The sequence below is a fragment of the Nerophis ophidion genome, linkage group LG10 (genome assembly GCF_033978795.1).
Source record: "Nerophis ophidion isolate RoL-2023_Sa linkage group LG10, RoL_Noph_v1.0, whole genome shotgun sequence".
NCBI classification, from domain to species: domain Eukaryota; kingdom Metazoa; phylum Chordata; class Actinopteri; order Syngnathiformes; family Syngnathidae; genus Nerophis; species Nerophis ophidion.
In genome coordinates, this window is record NC_084620.1 from 25,185,984 (window position 1) to 25,198,724 (window position 12,741).

At 41.0% G+C, this 12,741-nt stretch overlaps 1 protein-coding gene across 2 annotated transcripts in view; it reads right to left on the bottom strand.

The window, feature by feature from the left end:
• The window catches only part of ipo8 (importin 8), a 52,036-nt gene that overhangs the window by 12,677 nt on the left and 26,618 nt on the right, over positions 1-12,741 (bottom strand). Inside the window, exons 15-21 of one of the 2 annotated variants that reach the window (XM_061913128.1) lie at positions 7,036-7,196; positions 6,748-6,873; positions 6,560-6,635; positions 4,887-5,012; positions 4,670-4,767; positions 4,493-4,588; positions 1,429-1,649 (exon numbers count right to left, since the gene is read on the bottom strand). In XM_061913128.1, coding sequence (XP_061769112.1) covers positions 1,429-1,649; positions 4,493-4,588; positions 4,670-4,767; positions 4,887-5,012; positions 6,560-6,635; positions 6,748-6,873; positions 7,036-7,196 — 904 coding nt within the window. The remainder of the gene's footprint in view (positions 1-1,428; positions 1,650-4,492; positions 4,589-4,669; positions 4,768-4,886; positions 5,013-6,559; positions 6,636-6,747; positions 6,874-7,035; positions 7,197-12,741) is intronic. The other variant, XM_061913129.1, reaches the window with a different exon arrangement.

Sequence of the window (12,741 nt, forward strand, 5' to 3'; positions counted from 1 at the left end):
AAATTAACTTCCATGAAGTAGGAATCACTAATTACAGTAATACCATAGCTTGAACTTAAAAACCTGTAAAAAATATTTTAAATACATTTTCCAGCATTATGAGAGTCTTCTAGACATTAAATAACACTAATTAGTCAGCTTTACACTCTTTAAATCAAATATACTAATGCTTTCAGGAGCTGAGCCAATCAGAAGCTACAATACTAAACAGCGCTGTTTAATTGGTTTGGTCTGTAGTATTGATATGTTTAGTTTATTTAGCCATGTTTATTCTTGAAAATGAATCATCTAGGACCAAAGAATGCAGAATATGCTTTAAAAAAAGTAAAAAAAAAAATGCGGTGAAGCCTCAATATCTGAATAATGTACTGAGGTACTCAATTGTAATACAGTTTTCCACCACTTGTGGCAGTAATGAGAACCTCAAACCAGAGTATGCCAAACTCGTTTTTAGGCAATCTCAATGATTTGTCAAAAGGCACTCACGTGACTATAGGTGCCATGACTGCTACCAACTTTGAGCTGATGCAATTTGTTTGGGGCTCTTCTTTAGTTTTTTGCTGTCTATCTGTGTTGGCCCTGAGATGAGATGGCGACTTGTCCAGGGTGTACTCCACCTTCCGCTCGAATGCAGTTGGGGTAGGCTCCAGCGACCCCGTAAGGGACAAGCGGTAGAAAATGGATGGATGGATGTTTTGTACCAAAAAATAACTCCATATTTTCCTCTGCTCGCCAGTGTTAATATACAGTATGTGAGTTATTGTACAGAAATATGGGGAAATAACTACAAAAGTACACTTACTCACTTAGCATGTTACAAAATAGAAGGATCACTTAGAATAATACATAGGGAGTTCCACATACAGTGATTACAAATACTATTCATAGTCAATATAGATTTTTGACTATAAAAAAATTATGAGTAAGTTTACAAATTCTGTGTTATTATTTGAATATAGGCCCCGCACCCCTCTGTGGTAAAAAAAAGTTAGGCCCTAAGGTCAAAAAGGTTAAGAACTTGTGCTTATGGTTTAACTTATGGAATTGCTCCACATGTGATAGGAGCAGAGAAAAGTCTGTTGGCTGAGCTCACCTGTGACACCATGTCACTGTCACCCTGAACAGGAGAAGCAGTAAAAAATAAATGAATGAATGAATGTTTTAATAACGTGCATTTATATAGTGCCTTTCAAAGGACCCAAAAACGCCTTAAACATCTTCATTGTATTGATTTAGTAATGCCTGATGATCTGATGTAGTGATTTAAGATTGTTTTTAAAGGTCCACTTCCATTTATTTTACTTGAAGCATTTTATTTGTTTAAACCAAAGCTTTTTTTTTTTCAAGAAATGTTGTATATTTGTCATATCATAAAAGAAAAGAAGTGGTTTATTAACGGTAATCAGATAAAAAATGTCTATGTCTCACCCGATGAAGAATTCTGTGTCGTTCATCCACTGGTTGATGAAGTGGGCGGTGATGGGCTGTGAGTTTTGGGGGAAGTGTGTGTTTTCCAAAGTGTGCATGAGCAGCGCAGGGTTGTAGTAAAGAGCAGCAATAGCCACCTCCAAGCACATGATCCGTAGCTCGTTGGATTTGACGCCTCGCATCAAACGCTCCAGGACTGCTTCCAAAAACAGAGGAATGCACTATAGTTGAAAGATAGAAACATCTGTGTAAACTTTTTTTTTTTTAAATACACAGGTGGACAAAATTATTGGTCACAGAAATAGCTTGACGGTGACAAAATATGAAAAAACATTTATGGTCTAAAAGAATCAAAAAATGCTTGGACAAAAATGATAGCACGCGTAATCACATTTTAAAGAGAACTGCATGTTTTTAGGAATTTTGCCTAACATTCACAATCCTTATGAGAGCCATCAAAGGCTACTTTGGGACAAATGATGAACCTTATAATTTTGAGCCTGAATATATAGAGACTGAGCTTAACAGATAAAGCTTAAGTGAAACAAGCATCATGTAGCAGTATTGCTAAGTGCTAAACAAGAAATACAAACCACAAAGTACAAACAATCACTTACTTTTTAATGTCTGCTCTCACTTGGATGCCAACTGATGGAATGTTTATATTTTTCCGTTTGGATGACAAATTCATCAACAAAAAAAAAGCTGACCGCCAACAAGTGTTTGATTTGTGTCTTTCTCGCGATCTCTAGGTTTAAGTAGAATGTCAAAGTTGACCAATTTCTCAGTTTATGGCAACATCCTTCTACTATCCAGGTGAGAGGCATGATTTATCATCTAAAACAGGGGTGTTGAAACTATGGCCCACGGACCAGGTCAGCACTTTCAGTTTCCTTTGACGTGCACACAGCGCAACATTCACTTATATGACCCAATCAAAACACCTCATGATCTCAGACTGGGCCGAAGGTTCACTTTCCAACAAGACAATGACCCTAAGCACACGGCTAAAATAACAAAGAAGTGGCTTCAGAACAACTCTGTGACCATTTCTGACAGACCCAGCCAGAGCCCTGACCTAATCCCAATTAAGCATCTTTGGAAATACCTGAAAATGGCTGTCCACCAACATTTACCATCCAACCATACAGAACTGGAGAGGATCTGCATGGAAGAATGGCAGATGATCCCCAAATCCAGGTGTGTAAAACTTGTTGCATCATTCCCAAGAAGACTCAAGACTGTACTAGCTTAAAATGTGCTTCTATTGCTTCAAGTGCTCTAAATATGACCACGTAAATGTTTAAGTTTTAATTTTTTAAATAATTTTGCTAACATTTTTACAATTCTGTTTTTTTCTATCAAGATGGGGTGCTGAGTGTACATCCATGAGAAAGAAAATGCTAATTGGGGTCATAGTATTCACATTTGTTAGTGTTTAGTCAATAAGCAGCAACAGGAAGTGACATATTGGGAAGTGTCCCATTGTGCTGTGTCAAGAGCTGGTTGAGCAGGACTGTCTATCCAAACTATTGTTTCCAAACCCTTTGAGTGGCAATATAAGCAAGTTTATTTTGTACATGACTGTTAGATTCTGTATTTGTGATTATTATGACAGTTTAAACAAGTACATTTAATTTAAAGTATAACACAAGATGGTCTAATTGGAATTTTTGTTGATGTGTGTATGCCATACATAGCTCTGCTAAGCAAAATATGATTTTGATTGACGACTGATTGTATTATTTGTAATTACAGTTACACATTTTGTTACATTAAATTCCTCATCCAACAATTTACATTCCCGTTCCTTAGACAACGTGATGTAATCAGGAGTTTAGCTGTGAATCCTAATATAGAACACAGGGTCACATCAGGTGTAACACTACATCCTCCAGACGAGCTGTTAATAAATAGCCCCAGGTGTGACGTCAGCGGATTATCTATATATGGTAGAGGATTCCCCAAAGTGCTTTGCGCGAGGCCGCCGATGCAGTCCGCACTGTAGTGGGACTGCAATAAAATCTCTATCCTGTTGTTGTGGGGCAGACTGGCTCGTACATGGACATGCATGCTGTTGCCAGTTCAAATACAAAATAATGCGTAGTTCTTCCTTATATTGGTCAGAGGACTCCACATAGAAGCGCTAAAAACTAACATTGGTGACAGAGGGAAGCCACAGTCCAAATGAAAACACATAACGGTGGACCCTGAAGAGAAGGTCAAAACGGCTTGAGGCTACTATCAAAGTGACTTACGGAAGCACCAAATGCTCGTTAAGGCATTATGAAGTAGTCTTGTAATTTTTCCCACACCTACATATTGCGCTCTACCACGGTATCGAGCACTATTCTCCGGATAATCCAATCAAGACATATATATATATATATATATATATATATATATATATATATATATATATATATATATATATATATATATATATATATATATATATATATATATATATAAATGGTCGATTTATATAGGCCAGTAAGGTAACGTTTTGTACCTGAAAAGTTTTGGCGAGCTTGCTTCTGCAGCCTTCATCTTTAGCTTATCATATCTTTGAACGTTTGGAACACAGGCGACAAATTCAAGGCCCGGGGGCCAGATGTGGCACACCATATTATTTTATAAGGCCTACGAAAACCTTAAAAATAAAATGCGTCAATAAAGTACTTAATCTTTCTTATAAAATGTATTCATTCTTTCCATTTTGACTGAAAACATTTATGTACTGCTTGAAATTGCATATGTTTTAAACTTTAATTGTAATCATGCAACAAAATATATCCACACTGTATTAGTTAACCATCAATTTGTATGTAAAAAAATAATAATCCAATGGATAGGCAATTCTGTGATCTAAGGATCTGATCCTATAAAATCGACTGTGATAACTGAGCAGCGTAGTGGGCTCCCAATAGGCCTGTCTCTCCTTCCAAAACAATAAAACAACGGTAAAAAAAAAGTAGAAAAAACATTCTAATAACCGACATTTTTTGCACAGTTTATCGATAAAGTATACATGATTATTTGTAAAGGAGGCTCTGATTCGGACCTGATCAATTCCCCTGCCTTTGCACTGCAGGATGATGACCTCCAATAGTTTGGCAGCGTGACATTCTGCATCCTCACCTGAATCTGTAATCAGCACCTATAGGATAGATTCGGAAAAAAATATTTGCAATGAGTCAGGACTAAGCAGCAAAGCTTGAATTCCCATGGGAATAATGACCTTTTTGCACATGCTGTAGATGATTTCCACGTGCTTGGGGTTGGACAGGAAGACATCCGTGTCCACAGTCACATAGTTGTGCAAAAGTGGCAACATATCTGTAACATACATTTTAAATCACAGATCACAGAAGGCTAATTCATCTATATGATTAATTTTGGGGGAATTCTAACCCCCACAAAACGGTTAAGTTTAATTACACAAAACATAGACCAACCAGTGAAGTAGTCAAAGCAGTCATGCTGAAAGACTTCATACAAGACACTCAGGAGCTGCCACATCTGGGGGGAGATGGTTTGGCATGTAAGTCCGAATGCCAGAGACAGGATCTCCTCATAGAACTCTGCGGATGACAGCAAACTTATAAATATAACTGCAGGATACCCCAAAATGTTCACAGCTGCAGTCATGTTGTTTTATCCAAAAACAACAAAGCAATTTGTGTTAAAGGAATCAATAATCCTGTGAGAGTTACTTATTAATATGAAGGGAATGTCACTGCAAGTGTGTGCACTGCTTATAGTGGACAATCTTACACATGATTGGACCATCAGCGCCAGCAAAAACCAAATGCAGTGGGGAAAAAAATGCTTAATTTGCTCTTAGGCAAAATACATCCTGTTAGGCTTTTAATGGCCTGCTAGTCAAAAATGTGTGGGAGCTCAAAAATATCAATTCACATTCATATCGCCATTTCTATCTATTCCAATTCTGAATCGATTCATAGTTTTCTATTATGAATCAATTTTTTTTATTATTAAGAATACATTTTAGGATTTTTTCTTACTTTTTATTAAGAATAAATGTTTTAATTAAAAACATTAAAAAACTATTACTGATATAATAATTATTGTTATTATTTTTGCAACTGTTGCTTCTAAAAATGTTATTTTTTTCTTTTTTTAGTATAGCATGTATATGTCTTCTCAATTAAAATTTCTGTCCTAAATATATTGTAAAGGTAGGAGTGGGTTGGAGTTGGGGTTGCTCTATTTTCTTTTATTAGATTGATTAACATTATGCGATTTTTGTAAATGGGCCACACGGTGCCTCTCAATACGAAGGTCCTGGGTAGTCAGGGTTCAATCGCGGGCTCGGGATCTTTCTGTGTGGAGTTTGCATATCCTCCCTGTGAATGCATGGGTTCCCTCCGGGTACTACGGCTTCCTCCCACTTCCAAAGACATGCACCTGGGGATGGGTTGATTGGCAACACTAAATTGGCCCTAGTGTGTGAATGTGAGTGTGAATGTTGTCTGTCTATCTCTGTTGGCCCTGCGATAAGGAGGCGACTTGTCCAGGGTATATACCGCCTTCCGCCCGATTGTAGCTGAGATAGGCACCAGCGCCCCCCGCGACCACCAAAGGGAATAAGCGGTAGAAAATGGATGGATGGATGGATTTTTGTAAATAAACATTTTTAAAACAAGTTTTTGAAAATAAGTGTTTTAGGCAAACCCTTTTTGTGTAAGTCGTACGTCAGCAGCCAAGAAGAGCTTTTGTAAAATGTAACCGGTTTTAAATGGTTTTCTTATCATTTATTTACTAAATAATATATCACAAGAATCGTATTGAATCAAGAATCGATTCTGAATCGAATAGTAAGATGCTTAAAGATTTCTAACGCCTGGTTCAGATGCTGAAAAACAAATCTCTAGTTCTTCAGCTTCCAGAAAAAAAAAAGAAAATCATATTTCGAAATATTTAGTGTAGAAAATGTATCAATCATTTAGTATATTTCACATTGTTTCAAAAACTTCTAGTACAAAAAGCAGCCCACTTTTTACATTCTGTATTAAGATATTCAACTGTCTGAAAAGAACTAACAACGGAAAGGTATGAATAAGAGAAAGTGTGGGTTTACCAAAAGGCTGCCTATGCACACACACACCTGCCATACCTATGATTGGCTTCTGCAACACCAGACCGATCACCTGCAAACAGATTCCCTCCAACTGTTGAGTGACCTGAGGAGGAAGATATCACAGTGTAGTTTTAGTAAGAAGATATACATTTTTTTTCATACTAACTTGGCTTCAGCGATAGACTTATGTGAGTACAGTATTTCTAAAGACTTACCTCTTTGTGATCCTCCATTACTGTAAGAATGGTGTCGATGGTGCTAAGGACACCAAGGGCCATGACAGTCTTGTCTTCATTCTCCTCGTATTCCTCACTCTGAAGGACCCTGGTAAAGATCTCTGCCTGTTAAGTACACTACAAGGTTAAACACACCTGGATGTAGATCCTCCTTAGGACCAGTGTCCCCCTTAGTAGACATTTGTTTGGTTTGCTTAACAAAAATGTTCAGTCGTCAGGAGGATGTTTTCATATTGTGTTCATAAAGCATACATATTTATTGCTCACCAGGCTCTGTGTCATGTCAACAGCAATTGCTGCAACTTCTTCGTTGTACTCGCAGATCATCTTTTGAATGACATTTGTCAAGTCGTCGTTTTCAGTCTCTTTGACCACATGCAGCAACTCTTGCATAACCGGTCGGATGAACGGCCGGATATACAGCTTTGCTACACACACACAAGCACGAATGAAGAAAATCAGGGAATCTCTAGGAATTGGTGTGAATGCTGAAGAGTTGAGAAGTGGGAGTCCATGCGGTGTGGAAAATTGTTAGTTTGAATGTTTTGATGGCACAGTGGTTTAAATCGGTTAAAATATGAGAAATGTATATCAATTCAATTAGTTTTTTTTTTAAAGAAATAGTGGGATACCAGGATTTTTTTAATGTTGCAAATAAACTGAGGGTTCGGACGGCAGACCGGTTTGAGTCAGTTGTGAAATGTGAAAATAGTAACAATTTTTAAAGGGCCTTTCGAAGGCTGACAACATTGGCACTTATTTAATTGTTTTGGACCTAAAAATAATGAAACGCCACCCAAAATAGACACAGTAATGATTTTAAGCTTGTTTTCTAACGTGTTTCAACACATTTTGGAACGCCCACTTTCATCTCCAAAATGTAAGCAGGCCTGCATCAGCCTGATGACGTCACCTAGAGAAGACTGGAGGCAATTTCATATTGGGTAATATGTGTTTCGGTAGCATCTTCATCCCGAATCATGTTATTTTCACACATCATTTGCAGGAATTATCAAATATGTCTGCCAGATGCATTAAGGACGAGTCAGCCCGCATTCATTTCCAAATGATTGGAATATGAATAAAGTTTGGCCCTATCCAGTCAAATTGACTCACCCAAAATGGGAGGGACCAAGCGAGAAGTGAGTAATTTGCAGCCATCATTTTAAAGGTACTGACTTAGAAGAAGAAGAATTTTGGTCAGAGTTTGGATGAAAACAAATTTAATGACTGAAGCCCAAAAATCACTATCACCTTAGAAGAGACAAAAAATTAGTCAGAATCTGTGGAAAAACAAAGAAAGGAAGAGCAGACCCAGTGATCAAAAACAAGGTAAGCCGCTAGTAATCCGTTTTCAATGTACATCCTGCACATGCAAGACATTCAAAAAAATATTTCATATATTGCAGCATCTTTATGCTGATGATACTCAGATCTATGTCCCTCTGAAAAGGAAAAGGGATACATGTTTACAATCACTTTTAAATTGTCTTGAGGACATAAAAGCATGGTTGGGGTAAATTTCATAAATTTAAATAACCGTTTAAATGTCCATTTAAATGTCCATTCGGACATTGAGTCCGAATGGACCATGTTCCGCACCTCTATTGTCGAGGCGGCTGATCGAGGCTGTGGCCGCAAGGTAGTTGGTGCCTGTCGGGGCGGCAATCCTAAAACTCCCTGGTGGACACCAGCGGTGAGGGATGCCGTCAAGCTGAAGAAGGAGTCCTATCGGGTCCTTTTGGCTCATAGGACTCCGGAGGCAGTGGACAGGTACCGACAGGTCAAGCGGTGTGCGGCTTCGGCGGTCGCGGAGGCAAAAACTCGGACATGGGAGGAGTTTGGGGAAGCCATGGAAAACGACTTCCGGACGGCTTCGAAGCGATTCTGGACCACCGTCCGCCGCCTCAGGAAGGGGAAGCAGTGCACTATCAACACCGTGTATGGTGCGGATGGTGTTCTGCTGACCTCAACTGCGGATGTTGTGGATAGGTGGAAGGAATACTTCGAAGACCTCCTCAATCCCACCAACACGTCTTCCTATGAGGAAGCAGTGCCTGGGGAATCTGTGGTGGACTCTCCTATTTCTGGGGCTGAGGTCGCTGAGGTAGTTAAAAAGCTCCTCGGTGGCAAGGCGCCGGGGGTGGACGAGATCCGCCCGGAGTTCCTTAAGGCTCTGGATGCTGTGGGGCTGTCTTGGTTGACAAGACTCTGCAGCATTGCGTGGAGATCGGGGACGGTACCTCTGGATTGGCAGACCGGGGTGGTGGTTCCTCTCTTTAAGAAGGGGGACCGGATGGTGTGTTCCAACTATCGTGGGATCACCCTCCTCAGCCTTCCCGGTAAGGTTTATTCATGTGTACTGGAGAGGAGGCTACGCCGGATAGTCGAACCTCGGATTCAGGAGGAACAGTGTGGTTTTCGTCCTGGTCGTGGAACTGTGGACCAGCTCTATACTCTCCGCAGGGTTCTTGAGGGTGCATGGGAGTTTGCCCAACCAGTCTACATGTGCTTTGTGGACTTGGAGAAGGCATTCGACCGTGTCCCTCGGGAAGTCCTGTGGGGAGTGCTCAGAGAGTATGGGGTATCGGACTGTCTTATTGTGGCGGTCCGCTCCCTGTACGATCAGTGCCAGAGCTTGGTCCGCATTGCCGGCAGTAAGTCGAACATATTTCCAGTGAGGGTTGGACTCCGCCAAGGCTGTCCTTTGTCACCGATTCTGTTCATAACTTTTATGGACAGAATTTCTAGGCGCAGCCAAGGCGTTGAAGTGTTCCGGTTTGGTGACCGCAGGATTAGGTCTCTGCTTTTTGCAGATGATGTGGTCCTGATGGCTTCATCTGACCGGGATCTTCAGCTCTCGCTGGATCGGTTTGCAGCCGAGTGTGAAGCGACCGGAATGAGAATCAGCACCTCCAAGTCCGAGTCCATGGTTCTCGCCCGGAAAAGGGTGGAATGCCATCTCCGGGTTGGGGAGGAGACCCTGCCCCAAGTGGAGGAGTTCAAGTACCTAGGAGTCTTGTTCACGAGTGGGGGAAGAGTGGATCGTGAGATCGACAGGCGGATCGGTGCGGCGACTTCAGTAATGCGGACGTTGTACCGATCCGTTGTGGTGAAGAAGGAGCTGAACCGGAAGGCAAAGCTCTCAATTTACCGGTCGATCTACGTTCCCATCCTCACCTATGGTCATGAGCTTTGGGTCATGACCGAAAGGATAAGATCACGGGTACAAGCGGCCGAAATGAGTTTCCTCCGCCGTGTGGCGGGGCTCTCCCTTAGAGATAGGGTGAGAAGCTCTGTCATCCGGGAGGAACTCAAAGTAAAGCAGCTGCTCCTTCACATCGAGAGGAGCCAGATGAAGTGGTTCGGGCATCTGGTCAGGATGCCACCCGAACGCCTCCCTAGGGAGGTGTTTAGGGCAAGTCCAACCGGTAGGAGGCCACGGGGAAGACCCAGGACACGTTGGGAAGACTATGTCTCCCGGCTGGCCTGGGAACGCCTCAGGATCCCCCGGGAAGAGCTAGACGAAGTGGCTGGGGAGAGGGAAGTCTGGGTTTCCCTGCTTAGGCTGTTGCCCCCGCGACCCGACCTCGGATAAGCGGAAGAAGATGGATGGATGGATAAATAACCAAGACTGAAATGATTTTATTTGACTCAAAAGTAAACCAGAATGCTCACCCCAGTGGCCTGGACCCCCTGACACCTAATTTTAAAGCTGTAGTCTCAAACCTTGGTTTTAAGTTTGACAATGATTTTAAATTGGAACAGCATATTAACGCTGTTGTGCGATACAGTTTTTATCATTGGAGACTTTTACCAAAAATTAAATCAGTTTTATCTTTTAATGACTTTGAGCGGGTAACCCTTCTTTTATTTCATTAGGTTCCGACTACTGCAACTCACTCTATGTTGGAATGAACCAGGCCTCAGTCACTCAATTGCAGCTAGTCCAAAATGCTGCTGCTCGCCTTTTAACTGGGCCAAAAAAAACATGAGCACATTACCCCCATTTTAGCATCCCTTTTATTGGTTTCAAGTTCATTTTAGAATTCATTTTAAAATTGTACTATTAATTTTTAAATCCCCTAATGCACCACAATATATGTCTGTCACACCCCGCTTCGGGTGAAGGTAATGTAACCTTTGCAAACTGGACTTTAAATCAAGGATGGCAAGGCACGCAGTGGTAACAGTTTACAAACATTTATTTAAAATCCCAAAAAGTAGCAAGAGGTGAACAACAACAGAAAGACCAAGCACCCACAATCTCAGTAGTTGGTTTGATTTATGAACCTCAAAACTCTTGGTCAGGACAGACAACCTCCTCTGGCAGTGACAGACAGCAGACTGGCAGAAACATGGCATTTTCCCCACTTAAAAAGCCCATAGCCCCGACCACTAGCTGGGACCAATTTGACAGGGGGAATTAAGAAATCAGTTATTTTGTAATTTACACCATAGGTAACTATCACATGTCTAAAAAGTATTCACATTGTACTTTTGTATTTGTAAAGCAGTCATTTTTGTACCCAGTGTATTCAGGCTAAGAAAACACAACTTTCAAATGTCCAGTGTCCCTCTTCAACACCCAGTTACTGACAATCATGGTTTGGCCCACATTAGGCCTAATTAGTCCAAGCAGGTGTGCTCACCTACATAAAGCCCTCAGCCCCTTCCTGACTTTTTTAGCCACACCTTCAGAGCCATGGTGAGTGAGATGTTACAATTTGTTTGTTGAGCCTTTTCACTAACACTATTGAATGTTTGTAGTGTGTCCATGTTGAACAAATGTGCCCGGTTTGTGAGGAAGCCAAAGGTCAAACAGTGACAGTGTGGGGTCAAACTGTCACAATGTCAGAAGTTTTAAAAATCTACACCCCAACCAGGTTTTTTTAAGTCAGCTGATCATTTCCTCCTTGTTGTGCCAAAAACCTGGTTAAAATCGAGAGGGGGTTGTGCATTTTCTGCTGTGGCTCCAAAACTCTTGCTATACGGACGGCTCCCTCTTTAATGAAATTTAAATCAGGTCTTAAAACGTATTTTTACTTATTTTCTTTTAAACCAGGATGAGAGTTGTGTGATTTTAGTCTATTTTCTTTTATTGTATGTATTTATTCTCTGTCCTTAGTTTTACCCTGCTTTTTAAAGGCCTACTGAAATGAGATTTTCTTATTTAAACGGGGATAGCAGGTCAATTCTATGTGTTATACTTGATCATTTCGCGATATTGCCATATGTTTGCTGAAAGGATTTAGTAGAGAACATCGACGATAAAGTTCGCAACTTTTGGTCGCTCATAAAAAAGCCTTACCTGTACCGGAAGTAGCAGACGATGTGCGCGTGACGTCACCCGTAGTGGAGCTCCTCACATTCTCACATTGTTTATAATCAAAGCCACCAGCAGCGAGAGTGATTCGGACCGAGAAAGCGACGATTTCCCCATTAATTTGAGCGTGGATGAAAGATTCGTGGATGAGGATAGTGACAGTGAAGGACTTGAGAACAAACAAAAAAAAAGGCGAGGGCAGTGGGAGCGATTCAGATGTTATTAGACACATTTACTAGGATAATTGTGGAAAATCCCTTATCTGCTTATTGTGTTACTAGTGTTTTAGTGAGATTATATGGTACCTGAAAGTCGGAGGGGTCTGGCCACAGGTGTGGTGATCGCCGGTGTCTCCGGTGGGAGGAGGTAATAGTCCGCAACTGCAGGACGCAAGCTCCTCTCATGAGTCGGTTGACAACTTATTACCACAATTTTCTCACCGAAACCTGCCGGTTGAGATGTGGTCGGAAACTATGTTCGCTTGACCGCTCTGTTCCATTGTAAAGCTTCACCTTCGGGAATGTAACCAAGGAAACACCGGCTGTGTTTGTGTTGCTAAAGGTAGCTGCAATACACCGCTTCCCAACTACATCTTCTCTTCTTTGACTTCTCCATTATTAATTGAACAAATTGCAAAATATTCAGCT